The sequence below is a fragment of the Corythoichthys intestinalis genome, chromosome 6, assembly GCF_030265065.1.
Source record: "Corythoichthys intestinalis isolate RoL2023-P3 chromosome 6, ASM3026506v1, whole genome shotgun sequence".
NCBI lineage: Eukaryota > Metazoa > Chordata > Actinopteri > Syngnathiformes > Syngnathidae > Corythoichthys > Corythoichthys intestinalis.
In genome coordinates, this window is record NC_080400.1 from 30,596,975 (window position 1) to 30,611,004 (window position 14,030).

Consider the following 14,030-nt stretch of genomic DNA (forward strand, 5'->3'; position numbering starts at 1 on the left):
TGCACGACTCCTATTTTAAATTAAACGTTATAGCGTTAACAATTACAGAAGCAAATTTGATCATAGGCATGTAGCCAAAACAATCAATCCCCACGTTCGGTGATTCCCCCCCCCCCCCCCCCCCCCCCCAATTCTATTGGCCACTCCGTGTTTTTTAAATGCTGGAAATGGCTTGCTTGCTTTGGCAATGCAATGTTAATTGCTCAACCACTACAGTATAACGTATTTTTAGGGCAAGGACCTGAAAAGTTATGGATTCGTATAATTCTGCATGATGACTGCAACATGTGCTGACAATACATTAAGATGGTTTTCACAGTCATATTGGCCCTTGCTGTAGAAAAAAGTTTGATAGCTCCTGTAAAGGTTGCAGGCCAATCCAGTAACATGAAAAGGAAATGGCTAAGTGCTAATTGCCACATTAGTTTCTATTTAGACACAAAAATGCATGCTTGATTCAGTCAGCCGTCATATTCTTTATTGTTGGACCTTTGCGTTGTTACCTCACCGGGCTGTTATGTGCTGCCAGCCTGCTGTAATGGTCTTGGCTAGTACAGACTACACACTACCAGCCTGAGTAGTTCAATGGGTCAGATTTAAAAAGCAAAACTACAACTCCAATAGTTCAACACATTCATTTTAAGGGTTTAAACTCACACACCATGCTTCCTGTGTACTAAATCCTGACAACACAGCATTCATCTATTTGTTGCTCTTGCCAAAGTAAGTATTTACTCTAGAAAGCATCTTGCATTTAGGATAAAGTGCTTCAAAAAGGCAGCAGTATTTTTATCTACAAAAAGGCACTGATAAAAATCAAGATATCATAATATGAAGGCAAGGGCATCACCTTAGGAAATTATGTCACATCACTTCGAAAGAAAATACAACACAAATAGAGGACTACAGACTACTCAAATACATATTTACACATTCTTCACACCTCAGTTTTTTTAAGACTACTCAGCACATCACCAAAGGGCGTCCCTTATTAAATTTGGGACTTGTTGAAATAAGGATTCTAATGATGTAAAAACAAGCACTCGCACTCTCATAACATGTAGACCAGGAGAATTCGTTAGCAGTAAATGATCACTTCTAGCTCTCCCTATCAGAATGGATTAGGCATCTACTGCTGTCAATGGCAACCAGTTATTTAACACTCTACAAAACAAACTTTAAAGAGGTCACGCATCTTGCTGTGCAGGAAACTAATCTCTTGGGGATTTTATACATTAACATTTAAGTTGCTCCTTTTTAATTTATACATTTTAAAAAAAAAAAAAAAAAAAAAAAAAAAAAGGTAAAAAGGCACCTTTGTCAAGCTTTTAGCCTACAGCTGAAGGGAAGAAAATGCCAATATGAGTTTGACTTTGGACTGGTGGTGATCTAAATTAGCCATTACAGCAGGCTGGCATCACATGTGTCTAAAACCACATTACCGGCCAAAGGAAATTGTATTGGAGTGAGTGTATTATTAATTTGTTTGATGGGAAGGTTTTCAACAGTGTTATCATGTGCAAAATGGGAGTAAAGAGCTGTGAATGACAAAAAGTATTTTAAAAATAAAAGGTATCATTAAAAAAAAAAACTGTCGAAGTTGCTAATGAAATAAACCTAAACAACCTGTTTGCAGTGAGGGGGTGGAGGAAGGGCTGGAGGGTGTTGCAGTTTTTTGCAACCCTTTTGACCTGAGCAACAATGATTCAAACGTGCGCACACAGTAAAAGAGAATGGAGGGGAGATTTCTTTGCCGCTATTTTGTTTGACTTTGTGTGAGCAGACAGAAGACCTATGTATAGGATAGGTGGGACCCGTTGGATATTTGCGAGGTGACGCTGGTGCTCCTGCTCATCCCCTGCTCGCCGTGGCTTCCGGGTGGTGTCCTCCCCAGGCCTTGGGGGCTGTTCTGCGCACCGCCTCCGCTGCGGGATACCACTGATGCGTGGCCCCATTGCTGTGGAGTCCCGCCTCCCTGCATGCCATGGCCCCAGCTCTGCTGCCCGCTGGGACTGGAGTGATAGTGGCAACCACTGCCTGGGCGGCTCGACCCGGCGCCCAAGCTGCCGCCACTCCAGTGTGATCCGTGGAAGCTCCCTGAAGGTGACTGCTGCTGCTGAAGATGAACACCCCAACTTGAAGGTGACCCAGGAAAGCTGTGACTAAGGGCCTCTGGCGAGACGTTTGATAGCACCATGTTACTGAAGCCCAGGCGCATACTCTCAGAGTCGAACGCTTCCACCTCTCGCGCTTGACGTTCCAGCAAGCTGCGGATTTGTTCTGAGCGATCGTTCTGCAAGGACATCATCTCCTCTTCGATCTGAAAGACAAAACAGGAGTAAAAACAAAACACTGCATATGGCCGTTTTCTGGCTTCACATCAGTAAATTACACTGTCAATTGCCAATTTCGGATTCATATCCAGTCACTTTCCAAAGATGAGCAACGCGACTGACTACAACAGGTTTCGTTTACTTTGGAACGTCCTGTCTAAAGAGATAAAAGATGTTGCCGACTCACAAGTGGCCACTGATGGTGATAGATGAACCAGACTGTTCAAAAATGAACAGTTTTTACATAGACCAAAATGAGTTTGCCATATCACCACTTACAACACAAAACTAGGGACGCATTAACCTTCTGACTGTTCTAACAGCTTGAATATAATTCCATAAATTAATTCACTGGCTACCATTGACAGTGGTATACGTCCAGTCCATTTGAACTCCTACTGGAAGAAGAACGTGTCCTTTCTTTGTTTTTGTTTTTTTTTGTTATAGATGTGAGCGTTGTTATATTTCTTATCTATGACAAGAGATGTCGTGGTCTTTCTGTGTTAATATTTGATCTTTTGAGAGTTAAGCGTATTCCGTTAAATACTTGCATTAAGCTAGCGTGAATTTGGAAAACAATATTTAATCCTCGTTATGTGTGTTATATTCCTTGTTTTGTGTGTTCAATGTTGCAGTTGACCTCAAATGGAGTGTAATAAACGTTAACGTATTGAGTATTTTTTTGTAATCTAAACCTGCACCCATTTTTAGATGTCTGGCAGCATAATCAGTGATTGTGAAGGGTTCATGTTCCTTGAATACAAACAGCGAATAAAAAATGTTTTAAAATATTCTTGCGCAGCATATATAGGTTGAACTATTTTCCAATGTTCGCGTCAGAGGTTGGGCGATCGTTCACTGTGCACGAGTAACTAATGGAAAGTACGACTGGGAACCTCAGGTGACCTCATGATACGATTCGTGATACAAGGCTCACGATAGCGATTATCTCTATATCGTGAGATAATCGCTATCGTGAGCAGCGATTATCGGGATAGTGGTCAGAAAATTGATATATGATATTCTACGATACAACTGTTGATTCATTTGCATGTCCGGGACAATGTGGACCCCAGCACGTGTACTGTACATCATTTGATTAGACTCGTCAAGTGTTGATATATGTACACAAAAGTGTCCTTTCCATTTTATGCATATGTGACAACCCTCAATCCTCCCCCTGTGTTTTATTCCCAACAAAGTATCGAGGACATCAAGGTGGTTGATGGCTAGAAATCCCAGCAGTTCTTGAACGCGACACGAGCAGCTATTTAGCGCTATGGTGCCAAGCAAGCTTAAACATGATCTCCAAATGAAACACCCGTCGCTTCAAAACGTGTCAATAGACTATTTTGTTCGCCATCGTGAAAACACAAAAAAACAACTTTTTTGAGAAGAACTACTAAGGTAAATAAGAAAGCCCTGAGAGCCAGTTACTTTGTTGCTGAACTTGTTGCTAAATCCAAATAGTCCCTAACTGTGGCAGACATTAATACTACCTGCCTGCAAAGCCATTGTCAGCAAGATGATCAGCCCTGAAGTGGTTAAAGACATTGCTCAAGTCAAGTCCCACTGTCTGATAATTCTGAGGTTTTCAAGCCAAACTGCTAAAAAAAAAAAAAAAAAAAAAAAGCTGTTTTTCAGCTTTGTGTTCATCTTAATAGGCTCAAGTTTCTCACTGAGTAGTGAGTAATTATAAATCCTGAGAACTTATTTTATAATTAAATATACTGTAAAGAAGGTATTTTTGAACATTTTGGAGTGGTGTGGCGCAAGATTTTTTTCAATGTAAAAACATGCCGTGACTCAGAAAAGGTTGAAAAACAACACTGCTCTAGACTACTTGCACGCACTTTACCTTCATCGCTACTGTTGACCGCCCCTCGTGAACCAGCAAGGAATTGCTCCACAAACATTGAATGAGCCGTTCACAGCATCCATACTCCATTGTATGGCCAATATATCAAATAAAAGTATCGATATTTGGCGGGAGTATATCTAAAACCGATCGGGTTGCAAAATATCGCGATATATTGTCGTATCAAGATACTGTCACACTCTTAATGGAAAGTACCTTTTGTTCCAGCAAGGCTCTACGTAGCGACACCCTTTGCTCCAGATCCTTTCTCTCACGCTCATGCTGCGCATCTGTCTGCATCTTGATCTTGCTTTGATATGCGTTCAGAAGCTCCAACTCTTGCTGAAGCTGCATTCTCAAGCCCTGACATTGGGACTCTTGCGTCTCATCCAAACGGAGCTAAAGAGATTGTGACAAAAAAAATCTGTCATTTTTTAATCCCAATGTTGCATTTCCTTTAAAATAATATGTATTATACTGCTGGTATCCTAATATAAGAACCTACCGCCTGAGTTGACAGCATCTCGTTGATAGAGTGATCATATTGCTCGGCCAAGATAGCGAGTTTGCGGTGTTGCTCCTGCTTGAGGCGCTTCAGCACAGCCTTGTGTTCAGACTTTGGTGTGGTCTCCAGCAGGTGATTCCTCAGTGCCTTGTATTGTCGGGTTTGGATCTTGCAGGTGTCTTGGAATTGCTTCTTGATCTGTAGCTCTTTGGACTGTAAATTAGAGTTGCAGTCAAATCTCGGTTCATAAACATCTTGATAATTTGCTTGGAAAGTTATTTTTAATAGATTTTATGGGTTTGGTTACATACACACTAAAATAAAAACACATTATAAGGAAAAAAAATCAAAGGCCGTAGGGTTTCCGCCAGTGCTTTATAAGCCCAGCGGGTTGCCAGACTTTTCTCACCCCTCCGTCAGGCTAAAACAGTGCAACAAAAGAAAGTACAAAAACTTTTAACCTTATTTTTAATGTCTGCAAGCGCAATGGCAGCATCTTGTGGTTGATGTGTGAACAAACCTGACTAACTTCTGCCGTTGCACTGAAATTGCATTTTAATTTTGGAAGAACTTTAGGTTTAAGTATGTCAATAAATGGCTTATAATAACAAACAACTCACAATTTTAAAATTCCAACAATCTTAACCATTTTTCAGTTACATTCTGTTTTATTTTCCAAAAAGCATGGTGGACCGTCAGTGGACTTCTCTACCACGAGGCTTTGCATGATTTATGGGGGGAAACCCTTCATGGCAGACCTTTTAATATTGGTCAATATTGTAATGCTGTCCAAAGAATCAATATCGTTTCGAATCGTCATGAAATTGTGATGTATACCTCTAATTTTTAATAATTTGAGGTCTTATAAAATCACTTCTTCACATAGGTAATGTTCTTCCATATACAAAGTAGATTTCACCAAACCGGGTAAGAGGCAAACTATTATTTGTGACACTTCTCACCTTGAGGCTCTTGGGTTGCTGGCGAACCTCCATTACATGCTTGCGTCTCAGCTCTCTTTCTCGCCTCTTGTTATACTCTTGCTGGTTGGTGAGTTCTGTCTGGTGCTGTAGGCGGATGAGGTCAGCCCGCGTCCTTTGGATGGTGTTGAGCTGACGGAACTCCAGCTCTTGCATGGACTCGTGGTGCCGCAGGAGCATAGCATGCTCCAGGTCCTTCTGGGTCTGACGTTTGTTCAGCTCCTGTCACGAGCACCCATGGAGAGAGCCGGTACAAAGACAAGTTCAAGACTAACCAGGGCTTTTCCTTTCTAAAACCTCTGACATCAAAACTGTTTCGTGACAGTTATCATTAAGTAGGGTTGAGCTTGGAGTATTGAGTTTATTATAAATGGACACCATATGCACATTGCTGAATGCATTCCCATTTACAGAAACCATTCCCAAATGCTGCAGCAGCTTTAAAGTAAGAAAAAAAACTTTAAAGTTTAGAGGTGTCACAAAAGCAAAACAATCAGCATCAGTCACTGTTCTGATTGATGTGTTCTGTGAAAAGAAAATTTATGTTTCTACTGTATATTGCTGAAGGGAGTATTCACTTGGTCGTTGTTATACAACATAATTGAATGCAATATTTAATGGGCCTTAAGCCAATTCTAAAGACATAAGTACAAACCTCCCGAACTAGATCCTGCTCAATGTTATGGCGTGCAATCAAGATCCTCCGCTTGAACCTGCGCGACTCCAATTCTAGATATTGCCTTTGTCTGCGTTGCAGGTTTGCCTCCTCTTCTGCTTGGAAGTGCTGGAAGTTCTCTTTCTGCTTGGACAACCACTCCTGCTTTTCCTTCTTGGGTGTTGACTGGTTTTCATTTAGCTCCTACAAAGGGAAACCAGATTTAATGTGACAAACATACAATTTAATTTAATTTTTAAGGTAAAGGGGCCTTCTTTTTAAAAATGAATTTCCTCTCTAAATATTTAAGGTGGTGATCAGAACACACAATATTTTTAGGGAAGTCATAGTTACAGTAAATAATAGTATGAAAACACCTTCTGGTCCATCTTGTGTGTGATGACAAATTCTGCTGCACCAACTATTTCATTGCACACTGTTCCTAACCTTAAAATGTCTAATTACAGTAAACATTTCCTACCAGACATATAAAACAAAATGAAAACCAGTAAATACAGCAATAACTGAGCGCTCGTTTACCAAGTGAGCGTGTATTCTTACTTAAATGTGCAAAGTAGTCATTTATGTACTTTTAAAACCCTTGAAAGTAGTGTCGGAACAGTTGAAACCTTTGGACCACCGTGAGTAGGAAACCAGAGGAGGATTCACTACCTCTTTCAGTTGTTCCTTGCGAAGTTTGTACTCCCGTTTCTGTGATTCAAGGAAGCTGTTGAGTTCCTTCTTCTGCTGGCTCTGGATGTGTTGGTGAAATTTCTTCTCATCGTTGCTGAATGTTTTTGTCTGTTAAAACACGACAAATGAGGATTGCTACATACTGAAGAAAGAAAAGTTCCTAATTTGCAAACCAAAAGCCATACATCCTTTTCCATCGACCCCTGGTGCTTCTTTATTAGCTTCTCCATCTCCTGAGCAAAGCCATTCCTTTGGTTCTCCAGCTCCTTATCCAGGCGAAGTCTGTGCTCATCCATCTCCGCCTTCAGCTTGTTCTCTAGTGCCATCAGCTGTTTCTGGTGCTGCCGACGCATGCGCTTGTAGCCCAAGATCTGTTCCCTTAGTTCCGAGTCCTGCTCGTGCTCTTTAATCTGCCGAGTTAGCTGGTGAATGTGCGAGAGCAACAACATTTGTCCAAAACCTCTGATATTTGGTCTTTTAAGCATTTGTTCGATATTGAATTAGTACAAGTATACTATAGTATTAGGATAGTATAGTAATCACCACTGAGGCTGTGCGTATAGTGGCAAAGTGTTCTCTGTTCCGTTTTGGCCGTGGGGCGTTGGCAGGCTGGGACTGAGGCTCAGCTGACCGGGTGATGGGTTCTGAATCTTTGTTGTATGTTGCTTTTTCCTGAAAGTGAAGCAAGACAATCATTCACTTCAAAATGGATTAGAACACAACACCAGGCATTCTCTATTTAATGTTTCCCAAACTTCATCCTCCCAAGACACATAACTTTACATCAGAAAAATATTACAGCGCAAGCACAGTACATCCATTTTTAAAAAAAAATAACTTCATATTTGTGCTGCAACGATTAATCGATTAACTCGAGTATTTGATTAGAAAAAAATATTCCAATTGAATTTTGTTGCTTTGAGTATTCGTTTAATCAAAATAGCGTTGTAATGGTTTATTTGGAAAGTGTTTGCATTTCATTTTATTGATTAGGGTGGATACACTGCCCTCTGGTCTGCCTCATTTCACATTGCTGAATCCAACTGCTCCTGGTTAAGACCAACGTAAGCTAAGATTTGTTTGAGCTAAGGGTTGAGCTAAGGTTTTTTAATGCATTCATAATTTAGTTTACAGGTATATTTAGCAGTTTTTTGTGGGAATGTGTGTCTGAACCATTTGTTAAGAGCATTGTAAAAAAATAAAAACCTTAGCATTTTATAGCATTTAACCTAGCAGACTTTTGCTATGTAAGTTAGCCAATTATTCTTTTGTTGTACATAGATCCTCATTTATTTATTTTTTTAATACCATTTTGAGGCTCAACTCAGGTATTTTAATTTTTCATGTTCCTTATCCAATTACTCGATGATTCGAACTAATTAGTACATCGATTAATCGACTACTAAAATAATCAATAGCTGCAGCCCTACTTCATATACAGTCGTACCCTTTACTTCTGAGTATGAATGAATGAATGAATGAATGAATTTATTGTCATTGTCATCATCATCATAAACACTGACAGTTTCAGAGTGTGGAATTTGCCCGAAAGAAAAAAGACGATGACAGACAAAGGAAAGACGGGAAAAAGCAAATGCTTAACAATACCCGTCCCCCAACAGCCCGGGAGTAACAAAAATATTGGGGTGATCACTGTGATAACCTCAGAGGCTGAGGCCAGCATGAGTAGACAGTAAATCATACAAAGGAAAGACGGGAAAAAGCAAATGCTTATCGATACCCGTCCCCCAACAGCCCGGGAGTAACAAAAATATTGGGGTGATCACTGTGATAACCTCAGAGGCTGAGGCCAGCATGAGTAGACAGTAAATCACATTAATATATCAGCTATGAACAAAGAGGCCGCTCCATTGAAGATCAAATTTATGAGGAAAAGCGACATAACAAAAATGGTGCTTTTACAGAAATAACAGAGCCCAAAAAATATGTTTTAACTTAAGAAAACTGAAATCTCTGTCAAAGCAATAAGACTGTTTTACCGGTTTAAGATGGATGACCGAGCTGTTAGACATAACAGTGTGGTCCCCCTCCATGTCAACCTCGCTTTTGTCGTCGCCGGCGTCCGTCAGGCTGTTGACAGAGCTGCTTTGGGAGCTGGCACTAATGGACATACTGGGAATGGACTGGTTGCTCCCCACACTGTTCACGGTGCCAGTTCTGCTCACGCTGTGTTCTGGCTCCTGAAAATAGCACAACGTGTCAAAAGCAAATGCTTAATATATTACAATGACAACAAAAGAAAAGGATGCAAAGCCTGATGCACCTCCTCCTCATCCGGAGCTTCAATTGTGGGCCCATTGTGAGCTTCATGAAACAAGATCTTCTTCATTTTGCGATACTGCAAATTATCCAGTTCCCGCACTGCATCTTTCGTCCGATTTATTAGGTCTATTAGAACCGATCCAGGACGTTCACGTTGAACAAACGCGTGCTAGGGGAAAAACATGCGTTAGTGGAATGATGAATTAGGATAAAAGACATTTTCAATGCTTACCTTTAAAAGCTCCTCAGAGTTTGGCCGATCTTGCGGACTTTTTTGAAGGCAAGAATCTACAAAGTTTCGGAAATAATCTGTCCTAAAACAAGGAGATACAAGGGGAAAAAGATCAAACGGGCATTTCTAAGGTAACAAGACTGAACAAAATCCAACTCACCAGTCACTGGACTGCAGCATGGGGCTCTCATTCTGTGCTATGTGGTATAAGGCACTCATTGCATTCATATTGAACAGTGGAGGCTTCCTCTCAGCTGCAAACCAGGTAGACATGTCAAGTTATAAATGTATGTACCGTATTTTCCGCACTATAATGCGCACTGGAATATAAGGCACACTGTCAAAGAATGCCCTATTTTAAAACTGTTTTCATATGAAGGGCGCACCGCATTATAAGGCATAGTAGCAGTACTAGTGGCGGTGGTTGGTGTTGAATTATACATCAACTAGCTGATGGTGCGCTAAAGGGAATGTCATGCCATGATTAACCATAGACATCAAAATACTTGACCTGAAAGCTCCTTCATTCACTGTGCCCCGCCTGCCCGTAGGGGGCTGTGTGACTCAGCTTCATTTATTAGAAGTCTGTGGGAGTCAAACTCTCACACATGCTTTTGAGCACAAAGCTAGATTTACATTCAAAAAGTACAAAATCTGAACCGCATACTAACAAGAAGGATTGTCTCAGGAGTGAATTGTTCGAGGATTCAAGGTAATCATTATATTTTTCGTACTATGCATGCATTTTGAAACGTTGTGGAAAAAAAACAATGGGAGAAATTAGCAGCCACAGCGTTGGGATTTATACCTAGCAATATTTACGTAAAATAACTGCCAACTGCCCAGTTTTTTGCTTCAAACCAAGAATCGAGACTGTTTTATGTTCATATTCTATAAAGAATTCAGTGATTTAAGCATTTATTCACAAGAATTTTCAACAGACAAAGCTCTTTCTTTACACACGGAAGGGGCTAATTTTCAGACTGACTAGCCTCATAGTTCTCAATATTGACGCTAAATAAATGCTACCTGCACGTTTTATTTGCTTTTAACGTAGGAATCGAGAATGTTTTACATCCATATCTATAAAGAATTCAGGGATTTAAGCATTTATTCACAAGAATTTCAGCGTAAAAAGCTCTTTGTTGTACTGAGGCGGTGCCACAGTGAACTTAAAGAAGAGCCGCACATTCGACATATTTACGTAAAATAAATGCTACCTACATGGTTTCTTTTGCTTTTAACCAAGAATCGAGACTTTTACGTCCATATCTATAAAGAATTCAGGGATTTAAGCATTGATTCACAAGAATTTCAACGTAAAATGTTCTTTGTTGTAGTATGGCGGCACCACAGTGAACTTAAAGACGAGTCGCACATTCGACATATTTACGTAAAATAACTGCTACTTGCATGGTTACTTTTGCTTTTAACCTAGAATTGAGACTGTTTTACGTCCATATCTATACAGAATTCAGGGATTTAAGCATTTATTCACAAGAATTTCAACATAATAAGCTCTTTGTTGTAGTGCGAGAATAGGAATTATGACGTCATCCCTATAAATCCAATAACATTATTAATTGCCCCTGATAATATATATAATATTTTTGGCATGGTGTCGGTGGATTGAGATGTGTGCGTTGGATTCCACTTCTGTTTTGCCAGAATGCAAAGGTCTGTTACTGTTCTAGAGGCCGCATTTTTCCATCACTGAGTGATGAACATTACTATGGTAATTAGCAAATGTTTGCATTTTACAGTGTTATGTTTACAAGTTATTGAGAGGCTTCTTGGTTATTGATAGGCTTACTGTCCTATAATTGCCAGGCTAAGAAAGTTGTTTCATAGACCAAGACCACAACAGTCTCCTCTCCTGTTGCACCAAATGTTTTATCTGCTGACAAAGCATAATCCCTGTTGGGTGTATGTTCGTTTTTGTTCAGTGCTCATTGTTCAGGGGAACACATCTTCAATGACACTGACTGAATGATTGCAATTGACAAATGATATTCAAAAAATATGGGAATTTTATTTGAAGTCAAAACTGTTCTTGTCTTTGTTTTGTTCACTATAATAATTTTCATGTCATCATGAAAAATCTGGTGAGGCCAAATCTATGCTGAATCCACCACTAGTCTTTGACCTTCAGGTCTTCAAAAACTCAGGTAAATATACATTTAAAAATTATATATTTATTATCGGTTATCATATCGGTATCGGCCTTGAGGAGCAGAAAATAATCGATATCGGTTTCAAAAAATTATATTGTGCACCCCTACTAATGACTTTCAGTGAAACACCATGGTCCTACACCAGCCCCTACGCCGACGGCAACAAGCAGATCTTCGTCTACTTTGACTCCGTGCACCTTGGGAAGAACATCTATAGCAGCTTCCACAACAACGGCTGTATGGTGAAGCCCAGGTGTCCTGGGGCTGAAGAAAGTGGCCCGCATTCTTCACTTTATAAAAAAGATGAATAAACACACCTATCTTTCTAAAACAAAAGTATTTTTTAGGAGCCTGAGAGGATGAGGACGGCCAGATTCTCAAGCCGGAAGGTGCTGGCCAGGTGGGAGAACTACAAGTCTCTCAAGGCCGGCTACAAGTTGACCCAGAAGGTGCTGGCGCGCTCTTCGAACGAGAAGCAGAGCGTCGGGCTCATCATGGCGGTCGTCAACCCCAACACGGTCGCACGGGCAAGGACGAAACCAGGGACACACAGGGCCGACATCCTGGAGATGTTCCAGAGGACAAGGGAGAACTGGAGACGGGCCGGACGGTCCATGGCCCACATGGCGTCCTTCAGAATGTCGCTGTGGGACTCACTGATGTGCAGGAAGCACAAGAGCACCTGCTAGAGTTCCTGACGGTCCCTCTTCAACTGTTTTGGTGTGAACTTCTCCAAGGATGTGACTTCAGAAGCGAGGAAGAACAAGGCCTTGGAGTGGCCGGCCGGCAGGAAAAGGAGCAGACTCAAGGAGGGCAGGAAAGAGACTGTGTGGAACAGGGACTTGTACAAGTCGAGAAAGCTGACCATAAAACACAAGGCATAGAAAAAATTGATTGCTGAAAGACTAGGCTGAAATCCTGGTAACACCACATCGATTATGTGCACTGCCTGAATTATAGGACTATCTCATACGCATTTTATATTTGTTTATTTAGATTTCACTTTATACTTGCAAGTCACTTTTGAAATTTTAACTCATCTTATCCTGCACTGTAAAGGGAGATGTTCCACATTTTCGTTGTACATCTGTATAATGACAATAAACGGCTACTATATTCTATAATAAGTTGCGATTGTATATATAAATTTATTAATAATCTATAAATTATTCATGACTGATTCTGCATGTTTTCCACAAGTATTAAGTTTCTGATGTGAAAATTGATTGACTAGCTGTTGAAACTTGCAGTAAATAAAGAAAAAATTGCTTAAAAAAAAAAAAAAATTTTAAAAAAAGGTGCTATTTCGGGAAAAACTTATGTTAAATATTGCGATTGATCCTGAAAATATAGGCGATTAACTCTGCATTCGGTGATTTTTGTGCATCTAGTGTAAAATCGGGAGAATTTTATAGCCATTTTAAGCTTTGGTTATACTTACAGAAAAAATAATTAATCGTAGTTTTATAAGGGAACGACTTTGAATTTTTTGATGCCTCTGCTCACGGAGACTCGTATATAGCTAAGGTAGGTGCCTGTTTTGGTTTTAGGTCGGTAGCAGCTTTGGTTTTGAAAATATTTGAATTTGAAGTTTTTGAAAATAGGCCCTCTACTGATCGGCCCCGTTTCCTGCGTCATGTCAAGTATTATGAAGTCTATGGATTAACCAATCACGATCCATATATAAGGCGCATCCGATTATATGGCGCACTATCTGCTTTTGAGAAAAATGAAGGCTTTTACGTGCGCCTTATAGTGCGGAAAATACGGTAACAGCTTTGAGATCCAAAATAATTTTTGACAACTGTGACTGTACCTAGTTCAATGCAGGTTATTCCCAAAGACCAGATGTCCACCTTGCCATCATACTGGCCTTCATCCATAGCCAATATCACCTCTGGTGCCATCCTAAATGCATATTAAAAAAATTATCATAATTATTTCCTATACAAAACACAAACATTGTATAATACTCATGTTATTCAGCATACCAATATGGCGTGCCAACAAATGAGTTGGCAGGGCATGCGATGGAGGCTGATCCGAAATCAGCGAGTTTCACCTGGCCTGGCTCCGTCAGCAAGATATTTCCTGCCTTGATATCTCTGTTAAACACACATGAGCGGGAGGGGGCTGGTGATAACAAGTCTGTACACAAGACCAAAAGCTCAAAGCAGTCACTGCTTGCAACACAGTCCTGAACACTCACCGGTGAATCATCTTATGGGAGTGAAGATAGGCCAAACCTTGAAGAGCACCGTGGGTAATTGCAGCAATTTCAACCTCTTGTAGGGGTTTCTTGTGCACTGAAGAATGC

At 40.4% G+C, this 14,030-nt stretch overlaps 1 protein-coding gene across 6 annotated transcripts in view; it reads right to left on the minus strand.

The window, feature by feature from the left end:
• Positions 1-117: 117 nt before the first annotated feature.
• taok1a (TAO kinase 1a) overlaps positions 118-14,030 on the minus strand; it is a 30,168-nt gene continuing 16,255 nt past the window's right edge. For all 6 annotated transcript variants that reach the window (XM_057838900.1, XM_057838899.1, XM_057838901.1 and 3 more), the window contains 15 exons: positions 13,923-14,019; positions 13,705-13,818; positions 13,530-13,621; positions 9,700-9,793; positions 9,540-9,621; positions 9,309-9,476; positions 9,025-9,225; positions 7,568-7,696; positions 7,210-7,446; positions 7,004-7,132; positions 6,332-6,535; positions 5,659-5,898; positions 4,697-4,909; positions 4,408-4,590; positions 118-2,320 (listed from right to left, as the gene is read on the minus strand). In XM_057838900.1, the coding sequence (XP_057694883.1) occupies positions 1,793-2,320; positions 4,408-4,590; positions 4,697-4,909; positions 5,659-5,898; positions 6,332-6,535; positions 7,004-7,132; positions 7,210-7,446; positions 7,568-7,696; positions 9,025-9,225; positions 9,309-9,476; positions 9,540-9,621; positions 9,700-9,793; positions 13,530-13,621; positions 13,705-13,818; positions 13,923-14,019 (2,711 nt within the window). In that variant the 3' untranslated portion in view covers positions 118-1,792. The remainder of the gene's footprint in view (positions 2,321-4,407; positions 4,591-4,696; positions 4,910-5,658; positions 5,899-6,331; positions 6,536-7,003; positions 7,133-7,209; positions 7,447-7,567; positions 7,697-9,024; positions 9,226-9,308; positions 9,477-9,539; positions 9,622-9,699; positions 9,794-13,529; positions 13,622-13,704; positions 13,819-13,922; positions 14,020-14,030) is intronic.